The sequence below is a fragment of the Camelus bactrianus genome, chromosome 24 (genome assembly GCF_048773025.1).
Source record: "Camelus bactrianus isolate YW-2024 breed Bactrian camel chromosome 24, ASM4877302v1, whole genome shotgun sequence".
Lineage (NCBI taxonomy): Eukaryota > Metazoa > Chordata > Mammalia > Artiodactyla > Camelidae > Camelus > Camelus bactrianus.
The window spans coordinates 11491234-11513435 of record NC_133562.1 but is presented as its reverse complement, the minus strand read 5'-3'; the positions used below and the strand labels follow the sequence as shown (position 1 = coordinate 11513435).

The window sequence follows — 22202 nt, the reverse complement described above, 5'->3', positions numbered from 1 at the left end:
TCAGAATGTTTTCAGAATTGTTTTCAGTCCATTTAAATGCCAATAAGAAAACTGGCCTTATTGTTTTTAGCCACATTTTCTTTTTTGACTCTAACTAGCATAAACTACATTCATCATTCACTTATTCCTCAGATCTGGTACTAATTTGGGGGGGGGGGTGTTAAACATCAAAGGATCTGTTGACATCAGAGATGTTAAAAAGAATGTGCTAACAGGCTTTCAGAACAATTCCAGAAAGGGAATTCCGGAAATATGGTTTAAGCTTTGTCAGCAGAATTTAGAATGCCGCACAGTTTCTCAAGGTGAGTGCCTTCCAGGGGACATCTTTCATTTGTCCTGCCTCTTGTGGCCTCCTCCTGGTCCTGTCAGTGGCTGGCTTGTGACCTTGGGCAAGCTGCTCCAGTCTCCTCATCTGTAAAAATGATGTAAAGGACCAGCTGCCCTCCTACAAAGGTCCTTCCCAGCCCTAACATTCCAGGACAATGATACACAGTTCTCCAGACTTGGATTAAAAGTCACCTTAGGCCATACCTTTAATGTATTAAGTCATATCAATGAATTGAGGCTGTTTCTTCTCAAGTTCTCCTATATTAACAGTTAGTGCCATTTGGGGGCAAGAACAAAGTTTTTATTCAATTGAATTTGGGGTTTTGTAGACATTTAAAATTTTTGATTGCAGATCAGAGAATACATCTACCTTGTGTGTGTGTGTGTGTGTGTGTGTGTGTGTGTGTGTGTGTGTGTGTGTTGAGGGGAGAATGAAAGAGAATGTGCAAAGAACAACGTAATTTTGAGTTGTTTTGTAAAGGTGTTTTTTTTCTTGTTATGCATAAGGTATTGATATTCTCAAACCAGACTCCTATGTCATATGAACTTATTAATGTTAAAAAAAATCTACCAACACCCCTGATTCTCATGATGAAATTAATCTCTCTTGTCATGACAGCACTGATCTGATCAACTACACATTTTTAAAGCTTGGACCTTCCCTTCTCTGCTGGTATTGGAGAGGCTGCTGACCTTCAAGGTAAAAGGCTGGCTTAAAAAAATAGTTCCTGTGAAATGCTGCCAATTGCAGGTATTCACAGGACATGTCTGGTTCTATTTAGGGTTTTTTCCCCCCTTTCTTTCTTTTTTTAGTATCCTTGGCCTTACAGCCTGGTCTTTTTCATAAGAAATGTCAGCAAAGTCTTTGAATTAATGAACTGTGAAGTGCTCAAAAAAATACCATTTCAAAAAGTATCCTGCACGGATATAACACTAATGGGAGGTGACCCTTGAGTTACAACCAAACATCCCACTCTAACTAAAGAGAATTAAGATAAGGACTGGCTCAGGCACAGCCTTTTTGAACAAAGACCCAGGGAGGAAGAAGTGATGGGGAGTGGGGGAGGTCAGAACTAGAGTAGCAATCTGGGGAAATGTGTTTATGTGAGAGTGTTTTTAGCTCTGTTGAGCAAATAATGGAATTATACAAACCCCTCCATAAAAGATACCAGGTGGAGGGAAGCGAAGAGAAGGGAGCAGGGGAGGTATGTTTACCAGGCTGATCAAATAAACCTAAACGGTAGGTCCTTGGCTACACCTAATGTAGGTTTTGTTTTCTTTTAATTTGGCTATTGAAAAAAAAATGCAGTGTAACTCCTTCAATCTTTTTGCAATTCTGCATGGTTGAACATTTGAAATGAGTTTGTGTATCACCCCCAGGCGCTGATTCAGACTTGATTGGGGCAAAGCAGACTGCATGTGCTTATTTTTATCCACGTCATTTGGGACGTTATGTCGCCAAAGGAACCAAAAATGTGCTGCTCTATTGCCAAATTATCACCTATCCTTTGATCAGACAGGGCGGTGACCCTCATCAACAAGTTGCCGACCTCGGTGTAACCGCAATGTCAGGTCAACTTGAGAAAGTGAAGAGAGAGCCCTAAACACAAATAAAAAGAAACAACCAACAATCCTTATAATTATCATCATCTGCTGCTTTTCCCTCTTTTGGCAAAGAAACACTCCATCCATTTGCAGAAATCGCCCGCGGAAACGTTACATCAAAACTAATCACAACGATTAAAATCAGCTTTTCTGTGCAAGAGGAGGGTAAAAAGCAAGTTGGAGGCTGGAATAAGACAGTTTCTCTACACCCCCCCCCCAAAAATCTGGGGAAAAATTTCCTATATGTATATTTATCTACACGTCTATGTAGAGATTTATTTTTGAAGGAGATCAATTGTCTGCCCTGTGATCAGTTAATTTGATTTAAGTTTTATTTTGGAGATTGATTTAGACTGGAGGTAGAGGCATGAGCTAATTGTATCCTGATCCTTGCCTTGAGGGGTTTCAAAGCCCTGGAGCAACTCTTCTCTGTATTTTGTTCTGTCTACCTTAGCCAAGCTATTGCATTTCTCTCTGGTGTGGCGAGCCGAGCAGATCGCTGGGAGAGAAATCGGAAAAGGGGGGAGAGGAAAAGGAAAAGGGGACTTGGAGAGAGACTTTGTGCTTCAATGTTTCAGGTAAGATCTGACGGTTTGGGTTTGTTATTATTTGCTAAGGAGGGTATGGCTGGGACTTTGGGCGCAACTCGCTTTTACGCATGTGCCAGGCATGGGGCGAGAGCGCGGCACACTCGCACACACACAGCCCGCTGCCGCGGCTCGGGAGCCGCTCGGACTGGCGGCGGGGCAGCGGCCGCCGCCTCCTCCGGGGCTGCTCCCGCAGCTCCTCGGCGTTCCTCCCTGGGCGCGAGCGGGGCGGAGCGGGCAGCAGGAGCGGGCGCGGCCGGCCGGGGCCGGGGGGCCGGGAGTCGGCGCGCCGGGGCCGGGCTTCCGATCTGGGGGCCCGGTTCCGGCTCTCGGAGCGGAGCGGCCGCGGCTCTCGGAGCCTGTGCCAGCGCCGCCCGCCCGCCCGCCGCTCGCGCGCCAGCCTCGCCGGCGGCCGCTTTGCAGCCGCGCTCCCCTCCCCCCGCCCTCCCTCACCCCTCCCTCCTCGCCCGAGCCGCGCGCGTCCCTTTCTTCCCCAGCGCCGAGCTCCGCGCCCGCGAACCGGCCCCGCCGAGAGCCTCCCGGCGCCGCGGGCCCCGACCCGCCGCCGCCGCCGCCGCCGCCGGCCGGAGCGCCTCCAGCGCTGCGCACGGCCCTGCTGGGCGCGCGGGGGCGGCTGCGCCCGGGACTCCGCACCCGCCCGGGGGGTGGACCGCCGCCCCCTCCCCGCGGCAGCCTCCGCGGCGCCCCCCGACGCCCCGTGAAAGACGCCATTGTGGCTGCCAAGCGGACTGGGCCCCGGGGCAGTTTTTTCTTCCCCTGGTGCCCGGGCCGGACCGCGCCGCTCCCCTTTGTGAGCGGCGCCGGGTGCCCAGCGCTGTCCGCCGTCCGTCTCCGGCCGGGCTGATCCGGATTCGCCGCCTCCGCCCACCCGGGCGCCTTTAAAGCCCCCTCCCACCCCACCCCCCTTTTCCAGCCCCCCACCCCCCGCTTTGGGTGCAAACGTTTCATTTATTTTTAAAAAGCTCTCATTCCTCTTTCTCTCCACCTCCTCCCCTGATAAAGGGCAAGGCACGTGCTCCGGATTAGAAGTCTCCCTGGGAGGCGGGGACCGGGGAGGAGGCGCCGGGGCAGGGGAAGGATGTGAGCGCTGCAGGTAATGGCTGTGGCTTTGCTGCGCTCGCCTCGGCTCCGCGGTGCCTGCAGCGCCGAGTCCGGAGCCCGCATCCTTCCCTCCCCTTCTGGCGGCCAAGGTTCCCTTAAAGGAACAGAGCTTCCTGACCGCCTCCCGTCTCCGCCGTCTGAACCGGTGCTTGGGGCACCGAGGTGGGCGGGAAGGATACAGTTCGGCTCTTTTCTGACCTCTTTGCTCCCCCCAGCCCCCACCCCCGCTGCCCCTCTTTATTGAAATGTGGCGTGTGCTTCCTCTCCCGCCCCCCAGAGGGACTTGGCTGGAAAATCGCGTAAGCGCCTCCTGGAAAAAGAACCGAGTAGGGGGCGCGTTCTGCTGAATTCGCGTGAAAAAGTGAGGTAGAGCCCCCAAACCCACCAGGACGAGGAAACGGGAGCCTTGGTGCAGGAATCCCTTACCTGGACGCGTGCTCCGCGCCGCCGCCCCGAGTACCGCAACTTCCTATCTAGCGCGGGTCGACAGTGCCTGCCTTTGTGCTTTCGAACACTTGCACTGTGCCGTGGAAATGGTTTTCTGGTATTAAAACGTTTTCACCGTGACTGTGCTTCGGGGGCCGGCTGGGCGGGAGCCAACTAAGTTAGCAAAGTTGGGTGTCGGCTTTGTGCGTGGAGAAAGGCACGCAGGAACTGTCCACACTGGCTTCCTCGCTCAGACGTGCCCCGCAGTAGGCAGAAGTAATTTGGTATAAATGCTGCATTATCTCCCAGATCATAGAACTGGCCGCTTTCGAGCAAATCCTTGACGTGTGTGTGTGTCCGTGGTGGAACTGGGAGGGATGTAACAGTTTAACATACTCATTCTTTAAGAAACGTTTGCCTTCTGTTTTCAATCAACTAAGCTGGCAGCTAGAGATACAAGTTTATTTGAGAATACCCTCTGGGTACCAAGCATGCTTGGATTGTTTTAGCAAATTAAAAATGAGCAAAATGCTTTTACCTTCTCAGCAGTAGACTCCTTAAGAGACCTCCTGTTTTGTGTGTATGTGTGTGTGTGTTTTAGAGAAATATTGTCTGTGTGTATCTCAAATGTGTTTTTAATCTGGAAAAGGAGAAAATAAAAGAGTTTTTAAAGGCAGAGGCTGATGCCATAGAATGATTCATTAAACCTGATCTTACATCAAGGAATTTACCTGCATATGTGGGAATCTGTGGAAACTAACAGCTAACCTACTTGGTGAATTTGAAATAGTAGTGGATCCATTTGTCTCCTGGATAATGGGCAATGTGCCCGTCTATTCCGCGTGTTTATGTTTGTGTGGCAGTTGGCTTACCGTGAGGGGCTGGTGTTCAGAAGACTGCACACTGACTACAACAATTTGGCTCGGGTGTCCTGCTGCTGCTTGAATGGAAAGAATTGTTAGTAATTGTTATGATGACAGTAGGTTTCATGTTTACTAATTAGGTCGCAAAGGTGATCACTGAATTTTAAAACTTTGCATCCCAGAGAAAACTTCGTTGGTTTAGGCAGTTATGTTTATAAAAAGAAAGGAACTGATTAGGCAAAAATATCATACATTTGCTGGGAAGAAATTTTGAAGTGAACCAAGCGTGAATGATTGTTGGCAAAAAAAAAAAAAACAAAAACAAAAACAAAAAAAAAACCTCCCACCACAGTATTCAAAATGACTGCAGTGATTTTGCTGTATTCATTATGCCTGAAGCCCAATAAAAAGTTCTCTAACACACACTAGAGGTCTCTCTTCTAAGCTGTGAGATTTTCTTGTTTATAATTCTTTGCCAGGGCTTGCATCATAGGATGGGAAATGATAGCTTGATTCAGACATATTTAAGTAATAGTAATTTACTGGCCATTCACATTACTCTGATGTGAGTTACTTATTTTGGAGAATATTCAGTAATTATTGTACAAATTATGCTGCCTAAGTACTAGGAAAGTAACTGTAATAAGACTTATACTACGTGATGATGAAAACAGATTATTCAATTCGTTGAACAGCATCATGGACCTTTTGGCCTACAATTATTTATCCAGAGCAATTTGCTTTTAAATGTAAAAGGAATTAGCGAAAAATGTATTATATCAGAGAACTTTCTGAAAATTAAACTTCCGTCTACCTGTAGGAATAAGTTGTTTGCACCAATGCTTTCTTGTCTTGACGTTTCTAAAATCACAATGATTGTTTTCTCATCCTGAAATGTGATGTTTTCTGCTAATATAGTTTCCCATCTACATGGCTTTTGAGTCTTTCAAAGGATGCTGATTCACTTGTGAACTATCAGTTCACCAAGGCTTTTATTTAGTTGCATGTTAAACTGCATTTCTCAACCTTCTTTGAGAGTGCAATTTGTAATTTCCCAAGCCAATGAAGCTTTTATCTTCTTTATCTTTAGGATGAACTATCTTGGGGAAAAGTGAAATTTTTAGATGCAAGCATGTATGCTTATTTTAATAGCTCATGCAGAAGTGAGAAAGAATTTTTTTAATTAATGCAGAAGTGAGACAATTCAATTTTCGTAGGCACTGTAACAGTGTTTTCATTCATAAAAACATACTAGATGTAAATCACATTATGCTTGTTGGTGATTTTAGTTTGAGAAAATCGTGCAGAGAGCAAAACAGAGAGATTAGCCTTTAAGAGTAACAAGCCAGTATTCATTAAGCTCATTCATTCATTCCACAAATATTTATTTGTGCCTGCTGTGTGCAAGACACTGCTAGATGCCAGAGACACGACGACGGTGAGAAAAAGCATTCAGAGTCCTCAGTCTCCTGGAATTTATGATTCAGGTAGGGAGACAGATGTTAATCAAACAGTTGAACAAGGGACAGACAGAGAATAGTGCTTTGAAAGAAAAGAAACACGGGGTTCCAATAGCACTAACCGAATAGAGGCAAAGTAGCCAAGACTGGGGCCAGGGTTCCAGAGGAAGTATTACAAGCAGATCTAAGTGATGAAGAGGCAGGGGCAGGAGAAGCAGACAGAACAGAAGTAGGTTCCAGGCAGAGGGAAGAGGGAATGGCATTTTCCAAGCAGGGAGAGGCGAGGCCCAGGGAGGGGGACTCAAGGATTAGGTAGGTGGAGTTAAGAGAGGGAGGGGGCAGTGATGGGAGAGGCGGTTGCAGAACAGGCCCCTGGTCTTAACCCTAAGAGCAGAGTGAAGGGGTGGGCCAGGAGAATTGGGAGGGGGCGGCACTGACATAATCAGATCTGTGTTTTGCAAGGATAATTCTGGTGTCACTGTGGGCAGTGAATAGAGGGGCCCAGAGTGGATGAAGTATAGCCCTTGGAAGGCTATTACGGTCGTCCAGGCAAGGGAAGATACAGCTGGGGTTAGGGCAGTAGCAAGGGAAACAGGGATGGGAGATCCATTTGCAAGGTGAAATTGACGGCATGTAGGAAAGGATACCTGGTGGGTTAACAAGGAGGGACAGAGATGGCAAGTGGACACCTGGGTTTCTAACACATTAACGGGATGGACATGGGGATTCTGAAGACTTGGGTAGATTTTGTACCTTTCACTTTATTTCTAGCCAGAATGAATAGCAAGGACAAGTCTCATTCACATCCTGTCTAACTGAATTCACGTGGGAAACCAAGGTCAGTCTTTAACCCCTCCGATATGTTCACCAGCCGTGTACAGAGCACCTACTGTGTGTCAGGCACTGATCTCCCCGCTCTTGTCCTGTTGGCCAAGATGCCTTTTCGTTTATGAACTGCTCCATGATGTTTCATTTCTCCAACTCCAGCTCTGTTGGAATTCATCATTTGAATAGGCCTGTGTTTAACCTTCTGAAACAAAATCAAGTCTGTGCCTTACAGTGCAAATTAATTGTGCCGAAAAATAATATAAACATGAATTAAATGACTATAAAAATTAACTGTTCAATCATGCTTTTAAAAAGCCCATTTACATACAAGTAACTGGCACAATTATTGCAAATCATTCATTGAAAAAAAAAACTTTTAAGGAACTTAACACAGTAAAGTTTGGTCTGATGAGAGTTTACTCAGCTCTGCTTTCTCCCAGTTAGATTTTACTGTGTTTCTCCTTCACGTGCCTCTAACTTTTTGTACTGATCCTTAGCTGGTCTTGTCTCAATGCAACATTTTTATACGTTCCTTAAGTGGACATTATTTTTTTGGTATTTCTGATATCTTATCTCTTATTTCCATTTGTTCTTATTTCTCTAAAACTTCGCCCCCCACATCTGGCTTCACAAACATGTATAACAATAGGGAAATCATGTTTTGGTGGTTATTTACCACAAAGAGAGCATTGGCTGATGACGAGTTGATTAATTTTAAAATAATCTAAAATTCGGCGTTCTGTTTTTCTTTCACCCTCAAAATCTATTAGAAAGAGACTTTCAAAACAAATTGCCATGGATGCTTTATAAGAGTTTTTCCCCCTTCTGGTTGTACTCCTTCCAGGAAATTCCAGGTTGGAGCTCCTTCCAAGAAATTTGGGTTTCAGTTATTTCCAGGAAACAATTTGAATATCGCTCTCTGCATTGTGGTCTGAGACACAACTGCAATTCCATAAGATGCTTTTCCTGGTGGTTCTTGGGTGGGTGGCCCTCAGGGCGGGCTCTGGTTGGAAAAACTTCTTCATTTTAGCTAAGTCACCTGGGGATCTATTTCTTCTGTATATACAGCGATGATTTATATCTCGCTAACCTGCCTCATAGGATTGTTGAGAGGGAAAACTCCAGAGTACAAATGGCAAACTGATGTGCAAATAGGTGGCATCAAGCAACCCTAAAGGGTAATTTTTCTAAAAGATCCCTCTGAATTCTGGCCCCTTGCTGCAAGGCCAGTCTGGACTACGTCACTGAGCGCCCAAAACAACACTGTGAGGCAACCCCAACTCACAGGTGAAGATTAGAAAGGATCACGTGACTTGCCTGAGGTCAAACGCTAGGCTAGTGGTGGAGCAGGGATTGTAGCCCGGTAGGCTGGCAACAAAGCCCTAACCTGCCATTAGGCACTTTTCTGCCCCCTACCCTCCTGGTTTTCTGTCCAGTAGTAGCGTCTGGGCACTTTGCACAGGCACTAGGCACAGAGCACCTTCTTCTCTGCCTGCAGCTTCTCTTCATCCTCTCTTCCCTCTCCTATCCCCACTGCCCACCCTGTATCTCTCCACCAGCACCAGCAGCCCCTCTTATACCAAGAGGGAGGAAAAATAAAACGCAGCTTGAGATTGTTGCTCTCAGACATCTAAATTGCTCCCTAGCCCGTGCTGAGCAAATCTGTCCCTCTCGCGTCCTCTGTCACGCTGACCAAAAACACGGAGTTGTTTTCTGTCCCGTGAGAACTGACAACAACGCAGGTCTTGCTGCTGACACCAAGGCTGCTCTTAGGAAGAAGAGTTATGAACTAAAAAGGATGTTAACTAGATAGATTTCAAATGCTTGCTAGAGGAAGCGATATTCTTCCTGATAAATCTTTCCAAAGCATCGACTGCTGTCATTACTTACTGTTTTGTAATCCTCTCACTTTGTTGGAAAACTAGGTAATGGAATAGAAGATGTGTGTGAAATGGAAGACCCAGACTCTCTATGGAGGTTGTGGGGGAATTACATTGGTCCATGTTATCAACACATCTCTCCTCTGCCTTCCTGCTCCTACTACCCCAGTATTCAGATCCCACTCCGACTCTTCCTACCTGTATTTTCTTGGATAAACTAATTAAATCTCTCAGCTTCAGTTTTCTGAATGGTAATTGAGGTAGTAAAAGTCACTACAAATGAGGTAATCATATGAGAAGATTACAAGTGAGATTAGAATAGATTCTAGGGTTGTCTTGAGGATCGAATGAGATGTAATTGGATATACACGCCCAGCACATAGTAAGCACTCAGGAAATATCCATAGGCTGTTATTAAGAGCAGGGACTATGTTCATTCATCTTTGCTTTCTCAATTCCTAATACAGTGATACAGTGCCTGGCACACAGGATAAGTGCTCGATAAATAATTGTTGGGTATATGAACACAGAATTTCAGAGGATACAAGAATAAAGCCAGGCAGTGATTTCACTTCCCTGTAGGAGCTTTTTGCCTTTAACAAGAAGGTCCAAGTTCTGCTACATGCCCTTGCCTGAGAGTTATGGGCTTTTGCTAACCAGTTAGATCAACCATTTGGGAGCAGACCAAATTTGATCAGCAGTACTAATGCTAAATAGGACATTGCTTCAAAGATGTCATCAGTTTATCTTCTGATGACTCACGTGAAGGTCCTTCTAGGCACAATTATCATGAAGTTTCCAAAACATGCAGACATTTAGAACTGCTGCTATGAAATGATGAAACCACTGGGTTCTGCACCCACAATGGGAACCAGTGAATTTGTTTATTACACAGCAGAGAAACATCAGAATTGGTCTGATACCCATTCCATCCAGCAGATGGCAGTGGTGTACACTCACAAGCAAATTCTTGGAATAGCCTCTGGTCTTTCTCTTAGTTTCTCAACATTGCCCCACCCTCAGTGGAAAAGGAAGTCTGAGCCAACTTTTAAAACCTCCCTTGACTCCTTTGCAGGAATAACCGAGGCTCCACTGGACAGCTGGAAGAATCCACGCCTTGGAGTCACCCGTGTGCTGTGGTCCAGGCAAGGGAGAGAGAGCAGGCACTGTGAGCTGTCAGAATCCACTCACTGCCGGCTTCCAAGAGGCTGTTTCGTTTGCTTAAAGCAAATCAGTGGAAGAAAGTGCTGTCAAGCTCCAGCAGCTAGGATGCTACCACTTGCTGTGGGTTGAGAGCGTCCGTCCAGGTTGCCAGTTAGTAATCAGGAATACCAGTAAAGAATATAACCCGTTTTAGTAAGCTTGTGCCTCCAGGGGATGGAAGCGTCACGTGCAACTATAGACCCACATGTAATCCTCTCGTGTGCGGTAGTGAAATGAGCTTTGGTCTTCAAGTTGCTTAGAACTGTGGACCCACTGTTCGCGGTGTGACCCCAAACCTTGGCTTCATTATCTGTACAAGTACAGATACTGACAACCAGCTCAGACGGTTGTTCTAAGAATTAAGTATGTGACACCATTGTGACACTTCTGTGTGCCAGGCTGTTTTCCAAGGACTTTGCGATGTTGTCGAATCTTCATCATTCAAGAAGGCGGTACTCTTGGTATCCCCATTCTTGAAATAAGGAAATCAAGGCACAGAGAGATGAAGTAGCTCACCCAAGGTCACAGGATTTGAATGATGGCCGCAGGCGGCAGAGTCCATGCCTTTGTCCCCCCCAGGCACTACTGTCTCTTATTAATAATGATTGTTACTAATTTTAGCTCGTAGTTATTAAACACTTTCCTTGTGCCAGAAGCCTCATGTATGTTAACTCCTCTAATCCTCTCAGCCACCCTAGAAGGTGGGTACTTTCCCCATCTTAACAAATGAAGAAAAAATGTTTCCTCTGTGCCCCACTCTGTCAGTAACACAGGAAAACAAATTGCTGGTGAGACCATCATGTATTAAAGCACTAAACGGTGGGTCCCGCTGTAACTGCCACAGTGATTCAGAGAGAAGAGAAATCAGCAGTGAAGGACTGCGGGGTTATGTTCCAATCGTATAAGATGAGGCACGTGGAAAATGTGAAATGTCTTACCCTTTAAGTTTTCCATCAGGGCCCTTAGATATTTATAGCCTCGGAACCATTTCAGACATGACGAATGGCCAGCGAAGTTTGGGGCTGGTCCCGCTCTTTCCTCTCCTGAGAGTCACGGCTCATTCTTTTCTGAGGTGGTAGGAAGATCCAGGTACTCTGCCAAACAGCCATCGCCTTCCTCTCACACAAGAGGGCCAGCTCTCAGCATAGCTCTTTTGCCTGTGACTTTCAGGAACTCACAACAGGGAAAGAAATTCACCTGCGTTATGAACTAACTCAGCCTTTCTCTGCTCAGAAACACCTTCCCGAGTCTGGTACGAAAGACAGGTTTTAGAGTCTAGAATCTAATGAACTTACTTTGTGCAGGATGCCCAAGTGAGGTTTGGGAGAACAGACAGCTCTCTAAATGAGGGCCACATTTTTAGAATGACGGCTTCTTTAGTGGCGGACAGTCCTGTATTTCAAAAATCCAAAGTATCTGAGATGTGGACCAGTTGAAGTTTGCACAAGTCAAACTAGCTATTTAAGAACTGCAGTTTCTAGACATACCTCCAGTGTTGCTGATCCCCTTAGCAGAAACAGCCACAGAGTTCATGACCAGTGGAGTCACGGGGACCCAGCCAGTCATGTGCGTTGCTGGGCGGTGAATGTGGCCTGAATGAGTGAAAGGCATGCGAATTCTACAGACCGGCACTGCTGTAAGTTTTAGAAATCCAGTGACGAGCAAGGCAGAAAAGTCCAGGGTCTCATGGAGTTTACATCCTACAAGGAGGAGTAAGAACTCAATTCAGATACGATTAAGTGCTATGCAGAAAATTAAAACAGGGTGGCCAGGTGAGACCTCCAGAAAGAGGTGACATTAAAGCTGAGGCCTGATGGCAACCAACTTATCTCAGCGTGGCTGGCCGGCCCTTTGATGTCGCGTGGCAGTGCCCAGTTCACTTCTTGTCTCGTTCCCCAAGGAGGCTCTCCTGGATCTTTTTACTCTTCTTAGGTTCCAGACCCATCCCCACTTACCAGGTAAACTGGCCTCACAATTATGGAGACACTGTCCACTCCTTGTACTTCCTGACACCAAAAATCCCATCCTTGGCTCCACAAGTCCTCTCTTCCATCTCCGCTGTCCCTTCCTCAGTTTCTCATTTGTCCTCTCTCCACTGGCCCCTTCCCCTTAGCTTTTAACTATTTGCAGAATAACCCACTGTCTGTGTCCCCCCCACCCCTCCTGCACATTCATATGTTCAAAGCCCTGACTCCCAATTTGATTGTACTTGGAGGTAGGGCCTTTGTGGAAATAATTAAGAGTAAATGAGGTCATAAGGGTTGGTCCCTGATCTGATAAGATTGGTTTCCTTATAAGAAGAGACACCAGAGAGCTCACTCTTTCCTCCGGAGCACGAAGAAGTCATGTGAACACACAGCTAGAAGGCAGCCATCAACAAGCCAGGAAGAGAGCCCTCACCAGAAGCCAAATCAGTCAACACCTTGACCTTGGACTTCCCAGCATCCAGAACTGTGAAAAATAAAATTCTGCAGTTTAAGCCACCCTGTCTGTATAGTATTTTATTGGAACAGCCCGAGCTGACGGAGACACCAACCTTCAACAGGAAACAGAAAACCTCGCTGCTTCACCGCCTCCCTCCTTGCAAGCTCACAGCCACTTCTGCACACAGCTCCCCCCACAATCTGGCCACTCACACCTCCCTCCCACCTCTCCTCCCTCGCGGGCAGTACTTTTCAAATCACCTTTTATTTTAGTGTATGCTCTTGTGCCTTTTCAAAATGGAACAGCATTGCAAAGCCCAGGATGTTCCAGGAGGCTTTATTTTTAACTTACCTTAGGATCAAAACCTCTGCTGTCTTCCAGTGCTTTGTGCTGCTTACCTGTCCTTAAACACCAAATTTAATCTCTGCTTGTCCCCAAATCCAATCCTCTTTCTCAGTGAAGTTCCCTTTTTTATTTCCTCCCCTGAATATTTCTGCAAATCATTTAAGGAAGTAGGGAGTGGTTATTGCTCGATTTTGTATTTTTCTACATCAATACTATTTGGTTTTCTGCCATTTTCCAACTGAAATGATAATAGCCCTAAGCAGGAGTGGAAGTTTAAAAATCAAGATTGGGAAGATGGCTTCTTCTTTTTAAGGAAACTTTCCCTGAACTGCATCTTCTCGTTTACAGTTCACTAGAATTCCATTAAGTATTGCTTATTTCATAGGATATTGTCACAGACACACACCCCACAGGCACTGGCTCTCTGGGGAAAGGTCAAATGTCATTGCTTCCCCGAGTTGACCTGTGGCTTCTCTCTGAGGGAGAGGTGATAAGAGGCAGAGATGAGGCAGGACCGGCTCCTCTCACCTCACTGCTGCCGTGGATTTCCCCCAGAGCCTCCGTACTAACCATGGAGAGTTCCTGGGTCTACTCCCATCACACCTGCAAAGGGAAAGCCAAAAATGCCTATCCAACATGGCAGTGATTTCAGAGCAGCCCCAAGATTCCACAGGGCGTGGAAGAGCAGCAGGCAAGGAAGAGGGGATTAAATGAAGCAACATCTGTAAAGCGCTTTGCGTAGTACCCGGCCTGTGCTAAGTGCTCAGCAAATGGTAGTTATTATGATCAATGTCACTGTCATCCTAAGTGTCACTGGCTTATCATGCACACAAGCGCATCTACAGATACAGATACACATGTGTACGAGTGAGGATTCTCTCTGGCTTTACAGGGAACCTGTGAGTCTTGAAGAAACACAAGGTGAAGCTGGGAAGCTCTCTGGAGATCTGTTACCTGCCACCTACTGTAGCTGCCTAGGGAAGGCTGGTGGAATGTTGCCGAGTTCTGTCCCAAAAGAAGGGACGTGGAGCAGACGACACCCTCCTTAACCCCATCAGAGTTACATGGTTACAAAGAGTCACATGGTTGGGCAGGCGCGGCACGCGCACGCGGGAAGGAAGGCACGGTGGGTTCCAGGATGAGGGACTGTCATAAAACAGGAGTGAGGAAAATGGAGAAATGGGGAAAGGAAGTGAACAGAAGTGGGGTCTCAGCTCCCAGGCTGCCTGTGGAGTGTTCGAGTTGCAAAATGCCAGGCCACCGGGGAAGAATATGCCATGGGAAAAATCCACGGAGCTGGGACTGAGCTAAAAAAGGCAGAGGAGCTTCTGGGGTACAGAAAGTGTATTTCCAAAAACCACACTATACAAGCAAAATAATATGCTCTCTGCTGTGGGTTATAAACATCCAATTGATCAGCACCTTGTTATGAGGCCCCCTGGGGCTCCAAGGAGGCAGAGTTCGGGGGAAACAAGATCTGTGATGGTGCAGAAGGGACGCTGGGGGGTGGGGGTGGGGGCTTGTGCACAGGGAGCTGGAGGCTCAGTGGAGCAAGTTGGGAAGGCTTCCTGGAGGAGGTAAGAGTATAAATCGGCCTTAGAGACGCAGAGGCACAGCAAGCCAGGACGGGACAGTAAATCGAACCGGAAATGAACATCTAAAGATGATTTTGATGGCGGATGAGGGATTAGCCCGAAACCGGGGTTTGGGGCAGAAAGCCGTGACTCCAGAGGCCCTTCCTGTTCCCAGCCATCCTGCTCTGTGGTCCCTGTGTGTCGGCCACTCTGGGATCCAACTATCCTACCCTGTTATCTTCTCCGCCCATGTCCCTAAGCTTCCTCTGCCTCGTCTTTATTCTGCCTGTTCTTCCCAGGGAACCCCATGTCCCTTGACTTCAGTACAAACATGCGGCGACTCCCCTCTGTGTCTCTAACTGCCTAGTGAACACGTCCAGCTGGCAGGGCGCGCCCTCCCATGGGGCCCCCAGGGGAACTCGCCACCGCCTGCTCTCCCAAACGTCTCCCTCCGCTGATGGCTTTCCCACCCGCCCAGGTGCTCCGTAAAGAATCCTCAGGTGTTTCCTTCGCGCCTTCCTTCCTCTCAGCTCCTGCCTAGACACACACGCCCCAAGTCAAGGTCTGTTATTTCTTCCTCCCAAGGGTCTCTGCGTGCACCCTCGCCCCCAGCCCCCACCCTCGCTGCCTCGCATGTCCATCACCCTCCACGTGACCGCTGCCGCCCCCATCTACCCGCTCTCTCCCACCACACTTTCTGAACCCCCTCTACCTAGACAGCACCTTCGGGCTCTCAGCAAAATTCTTTTTAAAGCCCCAATCCAGAAAATTAGGGTCCTGAACTCTATTTTAAAGAAAACTTAATGTGTGTGTGTGTGGATGTGGATCAGTGTAATCACCATCCAGCCTAGGGGTTCAGAACTCAGGTGCCAGAGCCCCGTAATCTGGCCGGAAGCCCAACTCTGCCATTACCGACCCTGTGATCCAGAGAAGCTTCTTAAAGCTTCCTCACCTGTTTATAACTTTGTCTACAGCTGTTACGGTGAGGAGGAAAGCTCTGGTACCAATGCCTGGTAGGCAGTGAGCACTTGTCCCATAGTGGCCAGGGTGAGAAAGAGAGAGAGAGCATCAGGAGTAAATACAATGATGCTGTCAATGTTTATCTCTGGGCCACTGGATTTTTATTTTCTACTTTTTATTTTTCTATATTTTTCCAGTTCTCTATAATAACCATGAAATCCTTTTACGACCATTAAACCGATCTTTCCTTTGGAAATTACATGATATTACACCCCCTACTTAAGATTGTTCCGTAACCTCCCACCACCCACAGGCTACACCCCAAAGCCCCCGGCTGGCCTCGGGAGCCCTGCACACCTGCCTGGCTCTGTTTACTGGTGTCAGCTCTACCACCCACTAATGCCCCAGACCTCAGCCTCTCCAGGCTTCTGTGCATCCAGATACTGTGTCCTGCCATCACCTTCTCTCTTTATGGCATCCTTTCTTCCCAAGGTCTCCTCTGATTTGAGCACCGCTTAGCTAGCCCCTGTTCACACAAGGAGACGCAGCTCGGACCTCAGCTTCCCTGGGGCGTTTGTTTCTCCCTCTGGGTTCCCCCTGGACTCTGGGCCGGTGTCACACCCCGTCAACTGGACTGCGGGCTCCCCAAGACTGAGGGCTGGGCCACCGTCCTGTCAGCATCTCCAGGTATTTGTAGGATCCTCAGATGTTTGAAGACAGGTGGAGGGAGGAAACTGTGGGGCTCTTCCAGGCAGGGCTCTACGTGCAAGACTGATCAAGGAGGAATTTTTGAAGATTTTTTTTGAGTAGAAGGGTCACATGCTACAAGTTACACTTTCGGAAGAGAAGTTGGCAATGGTATGCAAATTAGGTAGGGTGGGGAGGCCAGAAAGTCAGTAAAGAGGAGATGAGGCTTTGCTCTCGGGGGCAGGCAGCGCCCGGTCCTGGGCTCCTGCCTCATGCCCGCTGCCGAGCGCTTCCCCTGGTGGGCCCCAGGACCCCAGGACCCCGGGACACCCCCCCCCCGCCAGCCTTGGGCAGGTACGAATCAACCCGCCGCCACCATATGAATAGGACTGGGTCACGTGGCTGATGGCTAAGCAGGAGAGAGATGACTCAAACTGGATACATCTGACCTCAAAATGAGGGCTGCTAGCTAAGGTTCTGATACCCGAACAGCCCACAAAACACCGAGGGTGAGAAAGAAAACAGTGCTCAGCCCTGGAAAGCTCTTGCAGGTGTACTTTGAGAAAGTCTTACAGTTACTAGAAAACTTGAGTGAGAGATAAATAAAATGTTTAAAGAAGGAGATGTTCAAGTGTCTAGGAAATGATGGTTAGGATTAGAGTGAACTCGAAGCCATCTGCCATGGAACTGTGAGAACAGGAGCTTTAAGATAAGTGAAAGACACTTCTGTTTGATGTATCAGGCTGGGGGCTCTTCAATTTCATTACCTGCAGGGCTGATACAGGCTAGAAATAGAAAGCGGGTGCAAAATGGTTGTATATATTGATGGATGATTGAGTTGCAACTGGTTTTTCAAAACTGACTACACATATGTGGGAGATATTTCCCCAGGATCTTGAAGTAACACACGGGAAAGCCAGCCCGTGATTTCAGGCTGTGCTCCATGAGACCATCTAAGACAAAAAGTATGATAATATTAGCTACAGTGTCCTCTGTACCAGGCGCTGTACCACCATCATCTTACTCAATCCTCACAACAAACCATTTGAGGAAGGAATGATTATCCCCATTCTTCAGATGAGAAAACTGAGGCACAGAGGTTTTATGTAACTTTCATAGGGTCGCACGTGTACTGGCAGAGCTGGGATTCCAGCCCAGGTCAGTAGACCCCAAAGATAGTGCTGTTTGCATTATAGATACTGCTTCTAAGGTAGACTGAACACTGAACTCACGGAGAGGAGCCTTCCTAATTCTTTGTGTTCTGGAATCTGCAGATTCCGGAAAGAGCAGAAAACAAGCCTTATCGCACTGAAGTGACAGGGCTCCCTCCCTCCGCTGAAAGATCACAGAGCCTCTTAGGCATGGGCCACCTCCCCTCTGTTTCTTGTTCTTGAAATCGGCAGCGGGGAGGGTGCCCACCCTGGATGCTCCTTTAGGGACACTGCCCACCCCATAATAGAAGATTTAACACGTCTCTCTTTCCTGCCCCCACGCAGGCACCTCCTTCTCACAGCTAGCCTCAGCACCACCCCCAGCAATCTGGATAGTCCCCGTGCCATTTGAGAGAACATCCTTCGTTGTTCACAGTCTCTAGCATTCACAGGAAGCCAAAGTTAACGCTCTAGAGCGTTTCCATCGTCCTGTGACAGATCTGGACTGGGGCGCAGAAGGAGCACATGGTGCCCCTAGCCGGTAATGGTCTAAAGGACGTGGAGTCGGGAGGAGAAGGGAGCAAAAGAGCCACGTGTGGAAGATGCGTGGAGATTTCCAAGTACCTCGCAGGAAAAAAAAAATACCCAAAACAAACAAACAAAAACCATGTAAGCAATTTGAAAAAGCAGGAGCCCTGTTCCAAATGTCAGCAGTCTTCGGAGCACAGCCACTGGGGCTGGACTCAGCCAAGGTGCCCTTGGATTTGGCCAGATGGGCGAGGCAGTGTGTGGGTTACAAACTCACTGGAGTCCAAGTCCCTGCTTCACCACGATCCAGCCAGGGAATCACCAGGGAGAGGCTTAGCCTCTGTGAGCCTCGGTTTCCTCTTCTGTGTAATGGGAGTGGTAACAGTTGAGGTGAAAAATGGCCCTGGGCAGCTGTGGTGGGTCCAGCCCTTGGATGTGTGAGACCCCAGGCAAATATATTTTGTGGGACCCTGGCTATGTAAGCAATTTGAGTGGAATCTTTAAAAAAAAAAAAAAAGTCGAACTCACAGGAACAGAGAGTAGAAAAGTGGTTGCTGGGGGCTTGAGGGTTGGGGGAGATAAGGAGAACTTAGTTAAAGGGCACAAACTTTCAGCTTTACAGTGGGTGAGGTCTGAAGATCTACCGTGAAACATGGTGACTGTAGTTGATAACACTTATTGTGTAATGAAATTTGCTGAGAGAGTAGAACTTAAATGTTCTCACCAAAAAAAAGAGAGATAAATGTGTGAGGTGATAAATGTGTTAATTAACCAGATGGGGGGGTGCTTTTACAATGTCTACATACAGCAAATCATCACGATGTTCATTTGAAATATCTTCCAATCTTCATTTGTCAATTACACCTCAATAGAGCTGAAATTTTTAAATTAAAATATGCATCAAAAATAAACAAAACACTAAATGTGAAAAAAAATCCCAACCAGCACCAGTCCGGCAGCTCAGTTTCACAGAGTTGTGCAGGAAGAATTCTGTCTCAGCCTGTGGGAAAGATCTGCTCGCCGGGCACAGGTGTCCACGCACAGCCCACAGAGGACCACCTGGGCACGGGCCCTCGAGCTCCGCAGGGCATCAGGAGGACCCCTGCTGAGGGCAGATTCACGGGGTGCTCTGAAGGGGAGAAAGGTGAGTCCCAGGCCAGGCTTAGGGCGCCCCGGGGTGATGCCACTGCAGCCCTGGCCAGTCCTGGCACCAGGGAGGGGCTTGGAAAATCCCGAGGAAGTTGCTCCGATGTGAAGGGCCCTCCGAGGCACGGGGCCGGAGCGGGGGCCCAGCTTGCCCAAATCTGGACGGCACTGGCTGCAGTGTCCCTCAAGGAGCTAAACATCACTCACAGAATAAAACCAGTAATCAGACAAGGTCACTGCGTGGCTGCTGGGACAAACCAGCAACAGAGTCACTCAGGACGCAAAACAGAAGCTCACTCTGCAGCCGCAAACATAATTAACGTCCCCCTCTTCTTTTTAAAAATTTATTATTATTTTCATTCAAGTATAGCTGATTTACAATGTTATGTTAGTTCCTGTCATTTTTTAAAAATTGAAGTATAGTCGGTTTACAATGTTGTGTTAGTTTCTGGTGCACAGCACAGTGATTCAGTTATACATATGTATATACATACGTATTCCTTTTCCTATTCTTTTTCATTATAGACCATTACAAGGTATTGAATATAGTTCCCTGTACTCTACAGTAGGTCCTTGTTTATCTATTAAGTTCACCCTCTTATGATTAACTGTGCAACTACTGCTTCTCTAACTTTTTCCCACGTTAATCCTCTTCCTGGACCGAAAAAAAAAATTACAAGCTGCCCAATTGTCAAGTTGCCCTTGTGCCTGGATGGCACCCAGGTCCTTAGCCCTCCTGAGACTCCCCCAGCGCAAGACCAAATCCCGTAACAAACCCCTCCACCTCCCTCCTGTGGCCCCGTGGTGTGGTTCTCTCCTGCAGCAAGCGGAATAAATCTAGCTTTGTGTGACGAGTGTCGGTCTAACAGAATCCATCTTACAGGGCTAATCGGGAAGATGCGAATGCTCACGACAGTGCTGCGGCTGTCAGGGCTCGGTCATCATTGTGGTGCATCTCAGTCTTTCTGACCTGTTCATCCTGTGTCCTGCTCGACGGCTCCTCACTGCTCAGAGCCAGGGGGACCCCTGGACCAGGACCGGGAGCACCACCTGGGGGCTCTCGCGCCCCATCCCAGACTGACCGAGTGCGAATGTGGTTTTTAACAGGTGAGAGAAGCACTGCTCTAGCTTCAGTTCTTGTGCCACGTACTCAGGGGCAGCATGACTGAGGAAGGCACAGCATTTAAGGAGGCGCCAAAAAACTCAGTAATCAAGGTACATAGTATAGTAATGTCATATTAATATAATTCATCAAAGTGAGTGTAAAAATATCCATGATGAGAAAAATATCAAAATTTTCAATAAAGACAAGATCCAGAGGAACTGGGATTCGCTCGGGTGAGGCGCGGGAGGCCCAGCTGTGCAAGTACAGGGTGGGATCCTGGCTTTATTGAAAATTTTGATATTTTTGTCCAGTGTGAATTTTTTTTTCAAATATTATTCCTCCTGCTTTCTGAGTCTCTCAGCACCCTTTGAAATTTTCCCCCCAAGATGTGCATCTCATCACTTCTGCTCAACTCTCAGGAAGCACTGAACACATACTGAGAAGGGGGTGTGTGTGTGGCTTCTGGAGTTAGACGGCCTGGGTTCAAATCTACGGTTTGCCACTTCCTAGCTGTGTTCCTTTGGGCGAGTCAATTAAGCTTTACAGCTCTGGTTTCTTCTCTGCAAAATAGAGGAGGCTACCGTTCCGTTCAATTTACTTAATTTTCAAGTGCAAATAAAGAAGGACCAATAGGATGTAGTCCAAAAACCTAGTTCCAAAGGTCTAGTTTAACCCCCTGATGAAACTCAAAATATGTACAAGAGAGACAGCATTTTCTTTGAGGAGTCCTCTATGAATAAAAACTTTAAACATACAAATGCACAGATGTAATCATAGCATCCATCCTGTTGCTTTTAACCCATTCTTTTCTCTTTTAGCTTGGTGCCCTTTTCCCTTTTCCTTCCATTATCTTCCCCTTGTTCTCTGCATTAGCATACCTGACACTATCTTCCGTATCTTCCTTCATATTCCTGTAACGAGATACGAGATATGGACACTACAGACACATGCATATGTGCAGACACATTTACACACGGGGGTGGAGTCATCGTTTCACAAACACGGGATTTTACTGCTAACACTCTCCTGCCCCTTGCTTATCAACAATACTTTGTAGAAACCCCTCCAAGCCAACTGGTATACCTGTTCCTTCCTTTCTCATGGTCTGTATGCTAGTCTTGATGGGGATTGCCGTGATAGAATCATTCATTCTGCACTAACGAGGATTCGATTTCTTTTTAGATTTTTACCACCCTGAGTAGTGCTCTAATGAAACATCTTGATACGTATATTCTAATACTGTAGATGAGTTCTTCCTGTTTAAGACGCTGGCATAAACGGAATCATAGAGTCTAGACACTTTGTGTGTCTGGATTGTTTTGTCAGCATAGTGGTTTTGAGATTGAACCATGTTGTTACAGCAGGTGGAACAAGTCCTTTCTATCGCTGAGTGGTGTTCCATTGTATGCGTGTACTACAGTGGTTTATCTATTCTTCTGCGTACGTATATTTTAAATTTTAATACGTAATGCTAGATTTCTTTCCCCAAAAGCTGCAAAATTTACATTTCCACCAAAAATATACGTTGTAGTTGTTTCTAATTTTGACTGGCCTGCTGATCATGAAGTGATATCTTATTACTTTTATTTGCATTTCCCCAACTATGGTAAATTCAAGCTTTTTTTTTTTGTACATTTGTTGGCTGTCTGGATTTGTGCTTCTATAAATTGCCTTTCCGTATTTCTTGATCATTTTTCTATTGGGTTGCCAACTTATAAAAATCTTTCTGTATTATGTAAATTAATTCCTCTGTTAATTACGTATAATTGATTTCTATACTATATTAATTGATATAAATATTATATAAATTAATTAAGTACTTGTCATCACAAGTATTTTTTTCACAAATTTATCATTTGAGTTCTGAATCTGATTATGCCTTTCACCTTATACATTTTTAATGTGGGCAGATATATCTTTTCTTTTATAGTCTCTGTGTTTTCCAATCTTGTTAAGGTTTCCTTGTCCCTAGATTGTACAC

General features: G+C 46.8%; 1 protein-coding gene across 1 annotated transcript in view; it reads left to right on the top strand.

The window, feature by feature from the left end:
- The first annotated feature begins 2382 nt into the window (after nt 1-2382).
- Nucleotides 2383-22202, top strand: part of KCTD1 (potassium channel tetramerization domain containing 1) — a 158202-nt gene continuing 138382 nt past the window's right edge. Inside the window, exon 1 of the mRNA XM_045505922.2 lies at nt 2383-2510. Within this exon, the coding sequence (XP_045361878.2) occupies nt 2502-2510 (9 nt within the window). The 5' untranslated portion in view covers nt 2383-2501. The remainder of the gene's footprint in view (nt 2511-22202) is intronic.